Genomic DNA, 14,614 nt, shown 5'->3' on the forward strand with positions numbered 1-14,614 from the left:
GGTTGTCAAAGACAGGTTCCTTTGAAGGTCCCGTTGTGATCAATTGTTTATTCCGCGAATATCTATTGCAAGTTTCAAGTAAACTAGAGGTGGATTTTTGCAAACTTATTTGTTCAAAAAATCGGGACAACATTATAGAATTTTTTTGTTATTGAATTGAGGGTACGATTCGTTTATAATCGTGTTTTTTTTCATGCATTCAAGATTCGCATCACTTAGTGTACTTGTTCTGATTGATAAAATATCATCTTCAAGATATTTGACTTATAATCCCGAAAAGAATGTTAATTCTCCCATCATACTCATTTTAAATTTATCCTGCACAATATTAGAGAATTTTTCACAAAGATCGTGATTAGTTGACCCAAAGATGATATCATCTACATAGATTTGTACTAACAATGTATGATCACCTTTAAAAAATTTGAACAATGTTTTGTCAACAGTCCCAATTACAAAGTCATGAGCAATGAAAAATTGTGATAGAGTGTCATACCAGGCTCGAGAAACTTGTTTCAACCCATAAAGAGCCTTATCCAACTTGACATGGACTGGATAAATGTGATTTTGAAATCCAGGAGGTTGTTTAGCATAAACTTCCTCTTGTAACAGACCATTTAAAAAGAACTTTTAACGTCCATTTGGAACACTTTGAAATCTTTGTAAACAGCATAAGGAAAAAATATTCTAATAGCCTCTAGCCTAGCTACTGGAGCAAAGGTTTCATCAAAATCTATTCCCTCTTCTTGTGTGTAACCTTGAGCATCTAGTCTGGCCTTATTTCTAGCCACAGTACCATCTTCATTTAGTTTATTCCTAAATACCCATCTAGTTCCAATAACATACTGATTAGAAGGTCTAGGTACTAAGTGTCATACTTTACTACGTTCAAATTGGTTCAATTCTTCTTGCATGGCATCTATCCAGTTACTATTAGCTAAAGCTTCATCTACTTTCTTAGGTTCTAACTGAAAAATAAAGAAAGCATGTAAAAATTCATTAATCATCTGACCTCTGGTTCTCAAAGTGCAGATGGGTTACCTATTACCAAATTTGGAGGATGATTCTTGGTCCACTTGTAATTAGGTCCAAGTTGATCTGCAACATTGTGTTGATCCTGAATCTCAATCTGATCTGGATTAGGAGCAAGTTCTTCATGAAGTGGAGGTGCATCTGGAATCCCTGGTTCTTTATTTTGATCAATTTCAAACTAAACTGGTTCAGCTGCATGTTCTAGTTCAAAAGGTACTTCAATGTTTCTTCCGATCTGGATTTCCTCATCATCATCTGTATCTAATTTTGATTCTTCCAATCTTTTTCTTATATCATGGATACTTGAAGATTCAGTAGTAAAATTTGTTTCATAAAATACCACATGAATAGACTCTTCAACAATGAGTGTTTTAGTATTAAATACTCAATAAACCTTACTTACAGATGAGTATCCCAAAAACAGACCAGAATCTAATCTAGCATCCAGCGCAGTTAGATGATACCATTGAGAATCTACAACCAAAAACATTGAAATATGAAACAACAGGGATTTTTTCATACCAGATCTCAAAAGGTGTTTTTCTATGTATCTTACTAATCATTGATCTGTTCTGAGTGTAACATGTGGTGTTTACTGCTTCTATCCAAAACCTCTGATAAATACTAGAACCTGCAAGCATTGTTCTAGTACCCTCTTTGAGAGTTCTATTCCTCCTTTCTGCAACACCATTTTGCTGAGGTGTTCTACCTGCAGAGAACTCATGCATGAATCCATGGATTTCTAGATAAGAAGACAGAGCTTGATTTGAAAACTTAGTGCCTCTGTCACTCCTGATTTATCAATATTTTGAGAGTTTCATTTTGAAAACGTTGAAAAAATTTAATCAATTGGGTGGCAGTTTGATCTTTGGATTTGAGAAAAATCACTCAAGTGAATCTTGAAAAATCATCAACGATAACCAATGTGTACTTCATTCTCCCTAATCTCATTACAGGTATTGGACCAAAAAGATCCATATGCAGTAATTCTAAGCTTCTCAAAGAGGAGTTACAACCCTTGTTTTTAAAGTTTATCTAACATGTTTTCCAAGTTGTCAAGCAGTGCAAATCTTATCTTTTGAAAAATCAATTTTTGGCAGACCAGTAACCAGATCATGTTTGCCCGGATTGGCAATTTCTTTGAAGTTTAAGTTGTTGAATCTCTTATGCCACAACCAATTCTTGTTCATATTCGAAGCAACCATCCAAATAGTATCACTTGGTTGAGCAAACCAATTCACTTTATAGATGTTTTCACTTCTTTATCCTGTCATGATTGTTAGTCCAGACTGATCTTTAACCAAACAAGTATGTTTTTGAAATTCTACCGGATAACCAAGATCAAAAAATTGAATTATACTAATCAGATTACATTTCAAATTTTGTACTAATAGGACATCTTTAATGGTAATATTACCATGGATAAGCTTACCCTTACCCATAGTCTTACCCTTTGAATTATCTCCAAAAGTGATCTTTGGTCCGGAGCTATGTGAGAATTTAGATAACAGCTTGACTTCTCCTGCCATATATCTGGAACATCCACTGTCTAAATGTCAGATCGATTGCTTTAGCAGTTCACTTTTCCTATCCTGAAATCAAAAATAAAAATAACTTATTTACTCATACCTACTTGGATCCACACTGGATTAATCCTTTAGGAACTCATACTTGAACTATCCTTACAGATTTTTCAGCATATATACAAGCCCTCAAGAGTGTATGATCTAGTTAATATCTTTGGTGCAATGTGATGTGAATGCCTAGTGAAAGAGTGTCTAGTCTAATTTTTCATGTCAGGTTTCCAATATATCTTTTGAAATGGTTTGTTTTTGAAATAGGGTCTATGTTTTACCTTCATAGAATTTTTTATTTCTTGACCATGTCCAAAACTGTCTGGTCTTGTCTGTTCTGGTTTTGGTCCATCTAGATTGTGAACTCTCTAGTTCAACATATCTCAACCCTTTGTGTAAAAGTTTGTTTGTCTGAAATATTGGAGAACTAACATGAATTTCAGGCTCCAAGTGCTCATATATCGTGTTGGACCTGACAAATTTCACAAATTTGAACTGTGCTTGTCCATACAGGACTGAGAATTTTTTCAAATGTATTGTTGTCATCCATGCTAAAGTCTAGGCTAGTTCGATAACCAGCTAGCTTTTGCTTTCCATTCAGTTTATCCAATGAAGCAGAAGACTTATTTCAAGTGTTGACTAAATTCATCAATGATTCTCTGAGAGTAAAACTTGAATTTCATTCATCATATTAGTGTTTTCAGTCATTAGCTTACTTACATGAGCTTTCAGACTATCTGATCATTTAGACTCAGTAGAATCCATCTGATCTGACTTATCTGATATACTCTTTTTGTATTTTTTTTTACTTCCTCAAACTGATGAGATAGCCTCTCATACTCAATTACGATCTCATTTAGAGCAGAGATAAGATCTTTGTTGATGAATTCATCAGAAGTAAAATCAAACACATCTCCATCGTTTGTGATTTCTGAGTCATCACCGGCAATCAAGTACTTGAAAGCTTCCTCATCACTTTCACTGGAGGATGATTCTGAACTGGATGATTCTGTATCAGATTCAGCCCATTTGTTGTTGTTCTCTTCAATCATCAATGCCTTTTGTTCTTTCTTTCTTCGGAAGTTCTTCAGTTCCTCTCTGGATGTCAGATGAGTTCTTCTTTTCTTTCTTTGGTCTGGTACATTTTGCTATTAAGTGTCCCTTCATTCCACAGTTATAACATACTTGATCATCATTTGCTGGTTCTTTCCTTCGAAATCTGGACTTGTTTGATCTTTGAAAGTTCTTATGAGTTTTCCTCAATAATTTGCCAATTTCTTCATAAATATTGATATTGCATCACTGCTGAGTTGATCTACTGTCTTAGATGTTTATGTTTCAATCTGTTGCTATTAGATCTTTAGTGATTTGTGGGGATAGATGGTTCTTCTTCAATTCTAGCATCAAGCTCGAACTCATATGTTTTGAGGTCTGCAAACAAATCATGCAGTTCAATCTTGTTGAGATCCTTTGATTCTCTCATGGAAATGGTCTTGACATCTCATTCTTTTGGTAATGCCCTCATAACTTTCAGAGCATTTTCTCTGTTGCTATAGCTCTTTCCCAATGCATTCAATTTAATAACGATGCTATTAAATCTCTCATCAAATTCATTCGTAGTTTCTCCCGATTTCATTTTAATACTTCCAAATTTTTGAATGGCCACCATGAGCTTGTTTTCTTTGGTTTGATCATTGTTTTCACACAGTTGTGTGAGTTTCTCCCAAATCTCCTTGGCAGTGGTGCATGCTTTGATCTTCCTAAACATGTTCTTATCCAGATTTTTGTATAGTATGTCTTTTGCCACATTATCAAGATTGGTCTTCTTTTTGTCTTCAGCCGTCCACTCTGATCTGGGATTTTCTATCATCTGGGGTGCACTTTCAATTACAGTATTGGATTTCATGATCTTCATTGTTCCATCAGTGATGATATACCACATATCATCATCTTGTGCAGATAAATGTGTCTTCATACGAATTTTTCAGTCATCATATTCTTCCTTTGAAAATATGAGAATCTTGTTACAGGATGCCATAGATATCAAAAGAAGTTCAAGTTAAGCAAAAACTCTCTCTGATACCACTTGTTAGGATCAAAATGTGTGTAAGGGGGGTGAATACACACTTCAAATATTTTTAAAACTTATCTTACAATTAAGCTAAGTTACCAGCTCAGTTGCTAAAATTTTGATTAAAAAAATTTTCTTGCGAAAACAGATCTAGTCAGACGGAAAGATTCTCACGCACTAAATTGAACTGGATAGCCTTAGGGATACTGAAATAAATAATGTAGAAAATAAAAGTAAGGAACACGAGATTTTTTATGGAAGTTCGAAGCCAAAACTTCTACGACTCCCCTCATTCTGTTTCCAGAAGGATTTCCACAAAAAGAATTTGATTTATACAACAGTTTGCACAAACTCAGTCCCATCAACCCTTGAAAAGAACTTCATACAGTCTCAATTCAGATCACGTTCTGATTGAGTTACAAAGTATAATGAAACTACAAGAATGCTTCTTTAAAGCTTGACATCTTGATCACTATAATTGATCTGATATAACAATCTGTATGTGATAGCATTCTTGAAGTATTGATCTGATTCTTTCTTGAATTTTATAGAACACTTGTATGTCTGATGATCTTATAATCTTTGAGCGTGCGAGAGAGCAACTATGTACATCATCAAGTATTTATAGTGGTGATTCATCCAATGTTCAAAAATTTAGCCGGTGAGAATTTGATCCAAAAATAGCCGACAATCAAGCAGAATATTCCACGTGTTCTCGTCTTCTTTCCAAAAATAGCACTATAAGTAGTGGGACAATTTGAATTATGTCGAGTACGAATTGCAAAGTCTTTATCTCCACCAACTTGTTTTGGCTTTATCTCCTACAACTTATATTGATCTTGAAAGATGTACGGAAGATATGATCGATTTGGTCTGGTTCCATTTGAGCTAGTCTTGGTTAAGTGAACTGATCTGATATTGCAAGTTGATCCTGATGAATCCAGTCTGGTCAGATATTAATCTGGTAGACTTACTAATCTGATAAGAGATTTCTTATCATTTTTGTTTTCAATCAAATGTCTCCTTAAATTCAGATCGAATTTGTATACTTGGTTTTGTTCATTGTATCGATTGATCTGCTCAAGTGTTTTGTCTTATATTTGTCATCACCAAAATTAAGATGTATTCCTTGTCAATTTCCAAATTATATAATTAATAAAAAGACAAAAAAAACTTAAAACAGATTAAAAAGTGTTTGGAAAGAAAAATTTTGTAAAATAATTTTCCATTTTATCCTTATTTATTGAACATTTTAATAAAATAAAATATTTTTTAATGTATAAAATAAAATAATTGTACAAGTGGTTAAAGATATTAATTTAATAAGAATAAGTTTTTTAAAAAATAAGAAAAAATATTATACATGAAAACTAGACTATATAATTGAGACGGATACAAAAATAAATATAGCTTAAATGAGTGAGACGAATGGAATATGAAACAAGAAAATTTGGATTAAAATGGTACGAAAATCACGGCACTGTCCTATTTGGAGGATAAATGGTCAAATTTGCACAAATGTGTGGCCGCCAAATTGCTATAAATACAAACTAATTTTTTTTTTTTCCAAAGCCGCCTTTTGTGACGGGAGGTTGGGCGGATCTCTACCTATTTATTAGATTAATAAAGAGAAATACATGAGAGGGAGACTATACCGAAACCTCCCAAGAAATAATTAGAATTAAACAGGAATAGAATAACCAACACTTCGAAAAGCAAAGATATGCTAAGAAGAAATCCGAATATATTGCAGACCAAAACGATCCAATCTACAAATCCATTTGAGCTGACCATGAATATCATCTGGTCCCAACAAAGCTCATCCGTTAACCAAACCCAGATTAGCTAACTCATCTACAGCCGCATTAGCTTCTCTGTAAACATGGGTTTTCCACACCATGGAAGAATGAAGGATTTCTTGAATTTGCGTCAGAATAGTAATAATATCCCAACAAGAAGTGCCCGCATCAATAATGGCTAAAGCTGTCATAGAATCAACTTCGAGCCATAATGAAAAAAAATTAAACAACTGACAAATCTGCAGCCCCTTACGAATAGCACATAGCTCAGCCCTTGTATTAGACCCGGTGCCAATAAAATTGTGGTAAGCCAATAAAACTTGTCCATCATGATCTATAATCCAGAATCTCTATCATCCTTAGAACATCAATGAGTGTTAAGTTTTAAAAAACCCATCCTTGGGGCCACCCAGCGCACCAAGCGCACCACGCGAACACAAGTGGTTCGAACCATACGATGATGAAGCCTCAAAGAACCAGCCACGGGTCCAAAGCCACGCCAATTAACCGCTTTCAAAACCCCTGCACGACCAAGTGAAATCAGATACCCATTAATAAGCAAAATTATCCTGGCCGACTGGATGCGAACACCCCAATGTTTATGATTGTTCCAGGCTTTCCAAAGAAACCAAATAATCAGGAAATGAATCAGTTCCTTAACATGACCATCTTTAAGCCAATTCTCTCCCATCTTCCAAGCAGAAAAATTCCCAAAATTATGCACTCCAAAAAGCTGTGAAAATCTTTCCAGACAGCTTGAGCAAGAGCACTTGAAAAAAAACACATGATCAAATGATTCCTGAGCCTGACAGAACTGACATTGAAGCTAGTGAAACTCCTCGAGTAAGTAAAATATAATCACCAGAAAGTTTTTTGAAAAACCATTGCCAGCAGAAAATATAAATAGATGGCCTAAGTAGTTTCGACCAACATCCTTGAAACCACCCAACCTGAGGCTTTTTATTCCGCACCAGATTCCAGGCAAATTGCACAGAGAATTTTCCATTCGAAGAACACTTCCAGATAGCAATATCAGCAGCCGAATGATATATCGGCACCTCCAAAATATCCAACGCCAACTCATCTAGATTCCAGCTTTTGCCTATTAAGAACCAACTGACTAGTCTGTTCAACTGACCCATGACTGGAACCACCGAAGATAGAGGACAAACTTGAAGCCAGGAATCAAACAAAAACTAATATTTCCTTCTCCAATCCTCCATCCAATTTCTGATTCTGCCATATCCCTCACCTTCATTAAGCGACGCCAGGTAGTAGAAATATAAGTCATCCTAAATTGAATACTCATTAAGCTTCTCGTTTATTGTTACACCGAGCAAATTACTACTCGTTTCACTTCACATTCTTTTTCATTCATCATTTCTTGAGAAACATATAATCATTTTTTTGAATGAATAAAATAAAGATAAAATAAAAAAATTCTTAAAAATTATATTGTTTTTTGGGGTTTTTTTAATAAAGATAATCATTTCCAAATTCCAACCACTTTCATAAAAAAAAAACCCTAAACAACACAGAATAGAATGACTTCTCCAAGAAAGAAAAGATAAACAAACAAAAAAATATATTGTTGGTATACCATCCGAAAGACGGCTAAATGTTTTTTGTACACCCCCGTATTGGGCAACCTACAAAGATCAAACAATCAAATTACACATGTAATTCATCCTAGTAAAAGTTTATCAAACTTCGGTTCGGTGTGGGGTGTGGGAGGCTACAGAGAGCTCGAGACATGTTTTTGCAAGTGAACTTAAGCCTCATCAATCATCATCCTCACAATCTTTACCCGAATCTCCATCTCCAGACTCAGTAGCCTCCTCGTCTTCATCATCAGACATGTTATTTATGACTTCAGTAATTATCTCTTTAACTTCTAATTTCCTATGTATCAGGTCTATCCCAAAGTGCTTTCCTGAAGTTATTCACACCTCAATGAGTTAGAAAAATGATCCTTAAGGCTATGGTGGTCTTGATGTAGTAGAAAAGAATAATTTTAGGGATGTCCTACCGAGTAGTTTGAGAATATCGGATAATGTAGCCTGCGTTTTTAAAAAATACATGTAATATGTAAATAAGATAACGAAAATTAGTGAAATCACATTAAAGAATGGGAAGGAAAAACTTACAGTATTGAAATCAACTTCCTTGAGTATGTCCTCTACAACTGCGTGCAATTCCTCTCTACTGGGCTCTTTCTTGGCACTTTTCCTACTTTTCCCTTTACCTATTCCCAAGAAGACAAAAAAATGAAGTATCAAACTGCAGTCAATGCTTAAACAATTCGAACAAGGCACTTACGATAATCTAAAAAAACATGAAAATCAAGAGAGATGTATTAGTTTTAATTTAATATTGCCCTCTATTAGAGCTCACATTAAAATTTGGGAAGTTTTCTAAATTATTCGTGTAGGACGAATGCAATTGATAATTAACTGTCCCACCAATATATCAACAATAGAAGCACTTGCGTTTGAACTGAAAACACAAGCCCTGCAGCAGTAAGAGTTTCTTCTCATGGTATTTAAGTATTATTAAAAAAAAGTTGAATTGAAAATGAAGTTAAAAAAGTAACCTTGATCCTTTTCAACATCTTTTGTGGAAGACTTGGTCGAGTTTTTCTTGCTCAAGGATTTATCCTTTGCAGGTGTTGTGCCATCACTCTTCTTTTCAGATTGTTGTTTCTTACTCGAGGACGTCTTTTGTTTACTTCCTGATTCAGCTTCAGCTACGCCTTTCTTCAATTTTGAACTGGAAGGTTTTTTGGTTGATTTATCAGGGGTCCTAGAGGCATTTGCAGAGGTTCCTTTGCTGACAGACTTGGACTTCTCCCCAGTCTTATTTCCAGTATCCTTTTTTGCACTTTTCTTTGAAGAACAGTTGTCAATGCCCTTAGAACTTTCGGGTTCATCTTGCCCTTGCTCTGTTTCATCCTCTGAGTTGATCTCTTCCTGGTCACTTTTTGCTCCAACGGTAGTGTTGTCATCATCCTGATCATCTTCAGTCTCTGAAGATATGCTTCTGTCATTGGCTTCTTCTTTGGCTGAATGCTTTTGCTTCTTCCCAGATCCAGAGTCCAATTTTTGCTTCTACATTTCAGACAAAAGCAGTCACAACAAAGAAAACAAAAGAAAATCATAAAAGAGAAATACTTTTTCAGCGTATGTGGTCAAAAGTTGCAGGCATGAGCTTGATAGAGAATGATGCTGTTAGAGTAAGATCTGCATTATTGATATTCAGTAATTACTTCTCAATTCTCAGTAGAGTTGCATTTGCTAGTCTAGACATGCTGCAACAGTGGGACAAATGAAAGTAATACAAGCATGTGATTGATTGCAATTTTTCAAATGAGAAGCAATCCTCCACCACTAACACCAGCAGCCCAGCCGCCCCACCCCCCCAACCCAAAAAATATTGGCAATGAAAGTCTTTCTGCATAGGAAAGTGAACTGAAGTTTTAAACCGAGTTGCATACATGAAATATTACCAATTGTTTGGAACCATTTCAAAATGACTTGAAAACTTGTTGAAATTCTGCAAAACTAAATAAAAAAAGTAGGACTGTTGTAGAAGCAGAAACAACACAGTAAAAACCGCAGAAACTGAAGTGACATTTCCTAATTTTCACTGGAACAGGTAATAGATTTTCATGAAACTTAATGTTCAAAATACTCCCGAAACTTCAATGAATGAAAGGAACAACATGCAGTCAAAATTTTTTATTAGTCCATAGTCCTCATAAACTTACTGACTGAATAAATTTAAGATCCATACATCGACTTTTCCAACTGAATAAAAAAGGCAACCAAAGACAAGATATGGAGAAGAGGGCTCAAGCAGGCAGTTGAATCTTTTGAAGGAAAGCACTTAAATCATTCAATCATATAGACTATCAATCAAATTCTAAGACATACGCAGAGTAGCTTTAAAGAAAACTAACCTTTCTAGATCTGCTGGATGCCAAATCAACAGAACTTGAGGTTTTACTTGCTGATTCATTACTCTTTCGCTTCTTGTTCTTCAGAGATCAAGAAGAAAAAAACGAAAAAATCATGTAATTGCACCATGGAATACCTTAACTAACAAACACAAAAATCAAGATGGATTATTGACCTTATCCTTGTCAGCGAGTAAAGTATCTGTTGTAGCATGGGGAGATTCCAAGAATTCTAATAATTTTGCAGAGAGTTCTTCCTGGAAAACATAACTAATAATGAGACTGATGCACGTTTTCTGGATTGCACGATGGAAGAAACTATAAGACTCCACCTTCTTTACTGTAGCTTTGTTGACTGGGATATTAAGGACATCACAAAAATCCAACAATTTTTCTTTCACACATTTGTCAAGCTTCTCCTTAACTTTAGCCCTTTGTTTTTCCTGCTATATACATCCAGTAAATGATTAGCGTGGAACTGATCATTAATGTCGCATTCCCATGACAAGGACTAGACCCACCCAATAAAAATGTGGAACATAATCTTAGTCCATTTGCATTTGACTTATGCTCCAGTTTCGGTCAACATGATTGCTTTAAAAATCCAAAAAATTGTTAATGCTCATTAGCACGAATTTAATGGCCTGTAACATGTTATATTCAACAAAAGTAAGCCTTGATATGAGACGGATAAAAGGAAAGTAACAACAATCAATCACCCAAACCTCAAAAACATAAGAGAAAAACAATAGAAAAACACCATACCTCATCCTCAACCCATACAAAACCAGAAAAGAGGCTTATACGTTTCTTCACAGTTAGCACCTGAGCTAAAAGTGCAATTGTCAGACACAAAAATACTGAAGAAATTAACTGAGCAAGTGGTAACATGGCTAAAATGAAATGAAATGAAATAAAATGATGGGATAACAAAAGGAAAAACTTCAGTTAGAGTAAAACCTTTGCTTTTTTGCCGAAAAGAATGGTGTGAAGAAGCTGCAGATTCTCATCGCTTTTTCTCTTAGACAACTTAAAAGCAACTGGGTAGACATCATAAAACCAGAGTGAAAAGTAGACACATCATATTAAAATAAGAAGTCCGGACAAAAACTCTTCATCAGAGATGAGCAGACATATGACACCAGACACCATTAATACATAGCATCAATTCTACACATTCATACCAATTGTACAAATCCAATGCTAGCAAACTTGTTTTAACTCTAGCGATTTGAATAGAGTAGTTAGTAGATGAACAGTGGTCAACAACAGAACACATCAATTGCTCATGTATAAGTTATCAATCACCAACAAGATTGCTTCTCATCTTCACCAAGTAGAGTAATCCTGGTGCAACTCTCAAACAACTGATGGTACAATGGAAGATGGATCAAAACTATAAGATGACACAGCAGTAAAGGACGTATTTACATGGAATGGAGTCAGATATCCACATATATAAGACTATTACTTCAAAGCTATACTATAGCACTGCATGAATGTCAGAACGGAAAACTGGATGCTTCTCTGTTTAATAAATTTATCCTCATCAAGTTGCAACAAAAAACATAAACTCGTTGACCCTCCTTCCAGAAAACATAACGCAAAAATCTAAAGTGAAAGATACACTGATCAATCAAACAATAATCATAAAAGAAACTGCAGCATTACGCAATGATAAAGTTAAATCAAATCTCTTGAATACTTTGTATACTTATCACCTCTAAGAAGTTTCATGCCGGAAGGAAAAAATAATTTCAGGGGGAAATAGAACCATACCATTTGGGATATCCTTAAGCCGTGAACCTCGGCCCTGTTATAGAAGAGTCAACAGAGAAAGTACTAGTAAGAAATACCAAAAGAACACCCTCCCTATAGAAAAGATAAAAGGGGGGAAAAAATAAATGAGCAAGCGCGCAACACACCATAATTCCTTGCAGTGACACAAGATAACGAAAGATAAGCCACATTAAGTTACCATTTCCTTCAACAGAGTATACTGTCAATTTGACAGGGAAAAAAACAAATCATTCTGTAAAATATACCGATTGTGAGTTGTGAATTACCAAATGCAGACAAAGGCAGGAAAATAAAGGAGAGACTGAGAAAGACCATCAATGAATTCGGTGATTACAGTTACAAGTATTATCTATAATCTATCGAAACAGCACTTGGCTAACATTATTAGATGCAGAGAATTTAAAATATTCATCCCAAAAATTCAATCAAATCTAGAAATCAAGTTGCACCTCTAGCCACTTTAAACATGCCAATTGAAAGGAAGTTGTCAAACATAGATTTCATTTGCAGCACCCAGATCAGGAAGGAGAGTGAAAAGCCAAGGTAGGTGGAGACAAGTGAAGTAGAATCACGAAACAGGTTTTTCAAACTTCAGATGCACTAGTTCTTTAAGGCATTCTACATCCTTCTTAAGAAATTAAGAACATCAAAAAATGTAAATTAATTACCAAGAAATAATAGCAAGAGTCTAATCTAATGTCTATTTCATCTACCTTCGTTCATAAAATTCAATAAAACGGCAATATCAGGCCACCATCATTAACTATGTCAAATCACGAGAACCTTCTAAATCAACCTGTCCTTTTCGCATTTTTTTTTTACTTTCGTTTTCCAAATCCAACGTAGAATGTTTAAACCACAACTAAATAACAAAAAACTTTCACAATTAAATCTCTCGTTTTTCCATTAAACCTACAAAGTATTCCACCAAAACATGAATGCTGCTAGTCTTCAGTAATGATAATGGGTTGTAGCTTATATGGTACCTGCTCGATGGCCATAGGCCTGGTAACAGGAGTGCCCCTTGCGGTAGCATTCACTGTAAATCTTTCAACTGTTTTCCTCTCCCTGCTTGGCCTCTCAATCCCAGGCGTCCTTGGCGATGCTGCCTTCTCACTCCCTCGCTTCACTTTCCTCGAACCCTTCTTCTCTCTTTTCTTTTCTTGATTGACCTTCTCTTTTCCTCTCCCTTTATCATCTTCTTGATTTACATTCTGCTCCGCATCTCGATTCTGTTCCTTTACTCCCTCCTCTTCCGCGTCTACTTTAAAATCGTGTTCCCGGGCATCATTCGTCTGACCACCAACTGAGAAATCCTTATCCTCCTCCTCTTGATTCCTGCTATCTTGTATTTCTTCCTTGACAGAAGCCATAAAAGAACACGCTAAAACCCTAGAAAAGGCGAACGAGGGGGCAGTGAAACCTAGGGTTGGTGTTGGAGTGCAAGTGAAACTGAATTGGGATTGGGATGCAGCGTTCGGATCATGAGGCGGGCAACTTTGCAATTTTCAAATTACCATCACCTCAATTTTCTCTCACCTCTGTTACTAATTTCACATCTCAAGTCCATATATATACTAGAAACTGTGCCCACACATTTGTTTCTTAAAAATAATAACTATAATGTATATGAATTTAGATACTTAATAGTTTAGGTTAATTAGAAAAAAAAAAAAAAGGAATTGACAAAGAGAATTATTGGGAAAAATGAGTAAAAAACATGGAGAAAACAAAAAAATGAAAAAGAATGGTATTTTAGGTATATTAAAAAATAGACCATGACACCAAGTTAGTTATTCTAATATTTCTACACTTAATAAATAGTAAAATATATATATATATATATATATATACTAGCGTACAGAAATGATAGCCTGCACACCTGTGGGCGCCTGCCAATGTGGCGCGCCCACAACCACACAATTTTATTTTTTTTTTTACAAAAAACGGCTGACCAATCATGGACCGCGCACGTAGGCGGTGTCCATGTTACCCTGCACCCCTAGGGGGTATCAAAATTATACTAGCGTATTTGACAAAAAATTTGATTTTTTTTATTAAAATTAATTTTAGAAAAAAAAATTAATAAATTTATGGGAACAAAAAAAGAATTTTTCTTGGTTAAATATTAGACATAAGCTTATAAGAAGTAGTTAAAAGATCATGAATTATATATTTATATTAGTTATTTCCTACCATTTTTTTTCAAATAATTTGAAATTCAAATTAAGGGCATACCAAGAGACCATGTTAGTTTCTCTAAAGCCTTCTCACTTAATAAATAGGTGTATATATATATATATATATATATATATATATATATATGAGTTTTGTTATGTTGCCCACCAACCTTGCCCATATCCGTGCCCACCATGTACAAGTC

General features: G+C 35.0%; 2 protein-coding genes across 3 annotated transcripts; both read right to left on the reverse strand.

The window, feature by feature from the left end:
- Nucleotides 1-4,107: 4,107 nt before the first annotated feature.
- On the reverse strand, nt 4,108-4,581 carry LOC140877789 (uncharacterized). The gene has a single exon (XM_073281366.1). The coding sequence runs from the start codon at nt 4,579-4,581 to the stop codon at nt 4,108-4,110; it is 474 nt and encodes a 157-aa protein (XP_073137467.1).
- Nucleotides 4,582-7,995: 3,414 nt separating this feature from the next.
- On the reverse strand, nt 7,996-13,759 carry LOC140881222 (DEK domain-containing chromatin-associated protein 1-like). 2 transcript variants are annotated; one of them, XM_073286359.1, is made up of 11 exons: nt 13,218-13,759; nt 12,211-12,244; nt 11,392-11,471; nt 11,197-11,256; nt 10,764-10,874; nt 10,608-10,688; nt 10,435-10,512; nt 9,070-9,583; nt 8,624-8,721; nt 8,506-8,536; nt 7,996-8,409 (listed from the first exon to the last, which is right to left on the reverse strand). In XM_073286359.1, exons 1-11 carry the CDS (start codon nt 13,602-13,604, stop codon nt 8,258-8,260), a joined length of 1,626 nt encoding a protein of 541 aa, XP_073142460.1. In that variant the 5' UTR covers nt 13,605-13,759; the 3' UTR covers nt 7,996-8,257. The 2 variants fall into 2 exon arrangements, with proteins under 2 accessions (XP_073142460.1, XP_073142459.1); XM_073286358.1 differs by having other exon boundaries at nt 10,764-10,877.
- Nucleotides 13,760-14,614: the final 855 nt, after the last annotated feature.

This window comes from Henckelia pumila, chromosome 2 (assembly GCF_033568475.1).
Source record: "Henckelia pumila isolate YLH828 chromosome 2, ASM3356847v2, whole genome shotgun sequence".
Classification (NCBI taxonomy): Eukaryota; Viridiplantae; Streptophyta; class Magnoliopsida; order Lamiales; family Gesneriaceae; genus Henckelia; species Henckelia pumila.

Coding starts and splice junctions, on each gene's coding strand:
- LOC140877789 (XM_073281366.1), bottom strand. CDS start 4,581: ATGAAGACACATTTATCTGCACAAGATGATGATATGTGGTATATCATC.
- LOC140881222 (XM_073286358.1), bottom strand. CDS start 13,604: ATGGCTTCTGTCAAGGAAGAAATACAAGATAGCAGGAATCAAGAGGAG. Junction 12,245..13,217: donor GGCCTATGGCCATCGAGCAG/GTACCATATAAG, acceptor CTTCTATAACAG/GGCCGAGGTTCACGGCTTAA. Junction 11,257..11,391: donor TTTTCGGCAAAAAAGCAAAG/GTTTTACTCTAA, acceptor CTTTTAGCTCAG/GTGCTAACTGTGAAGAAACG.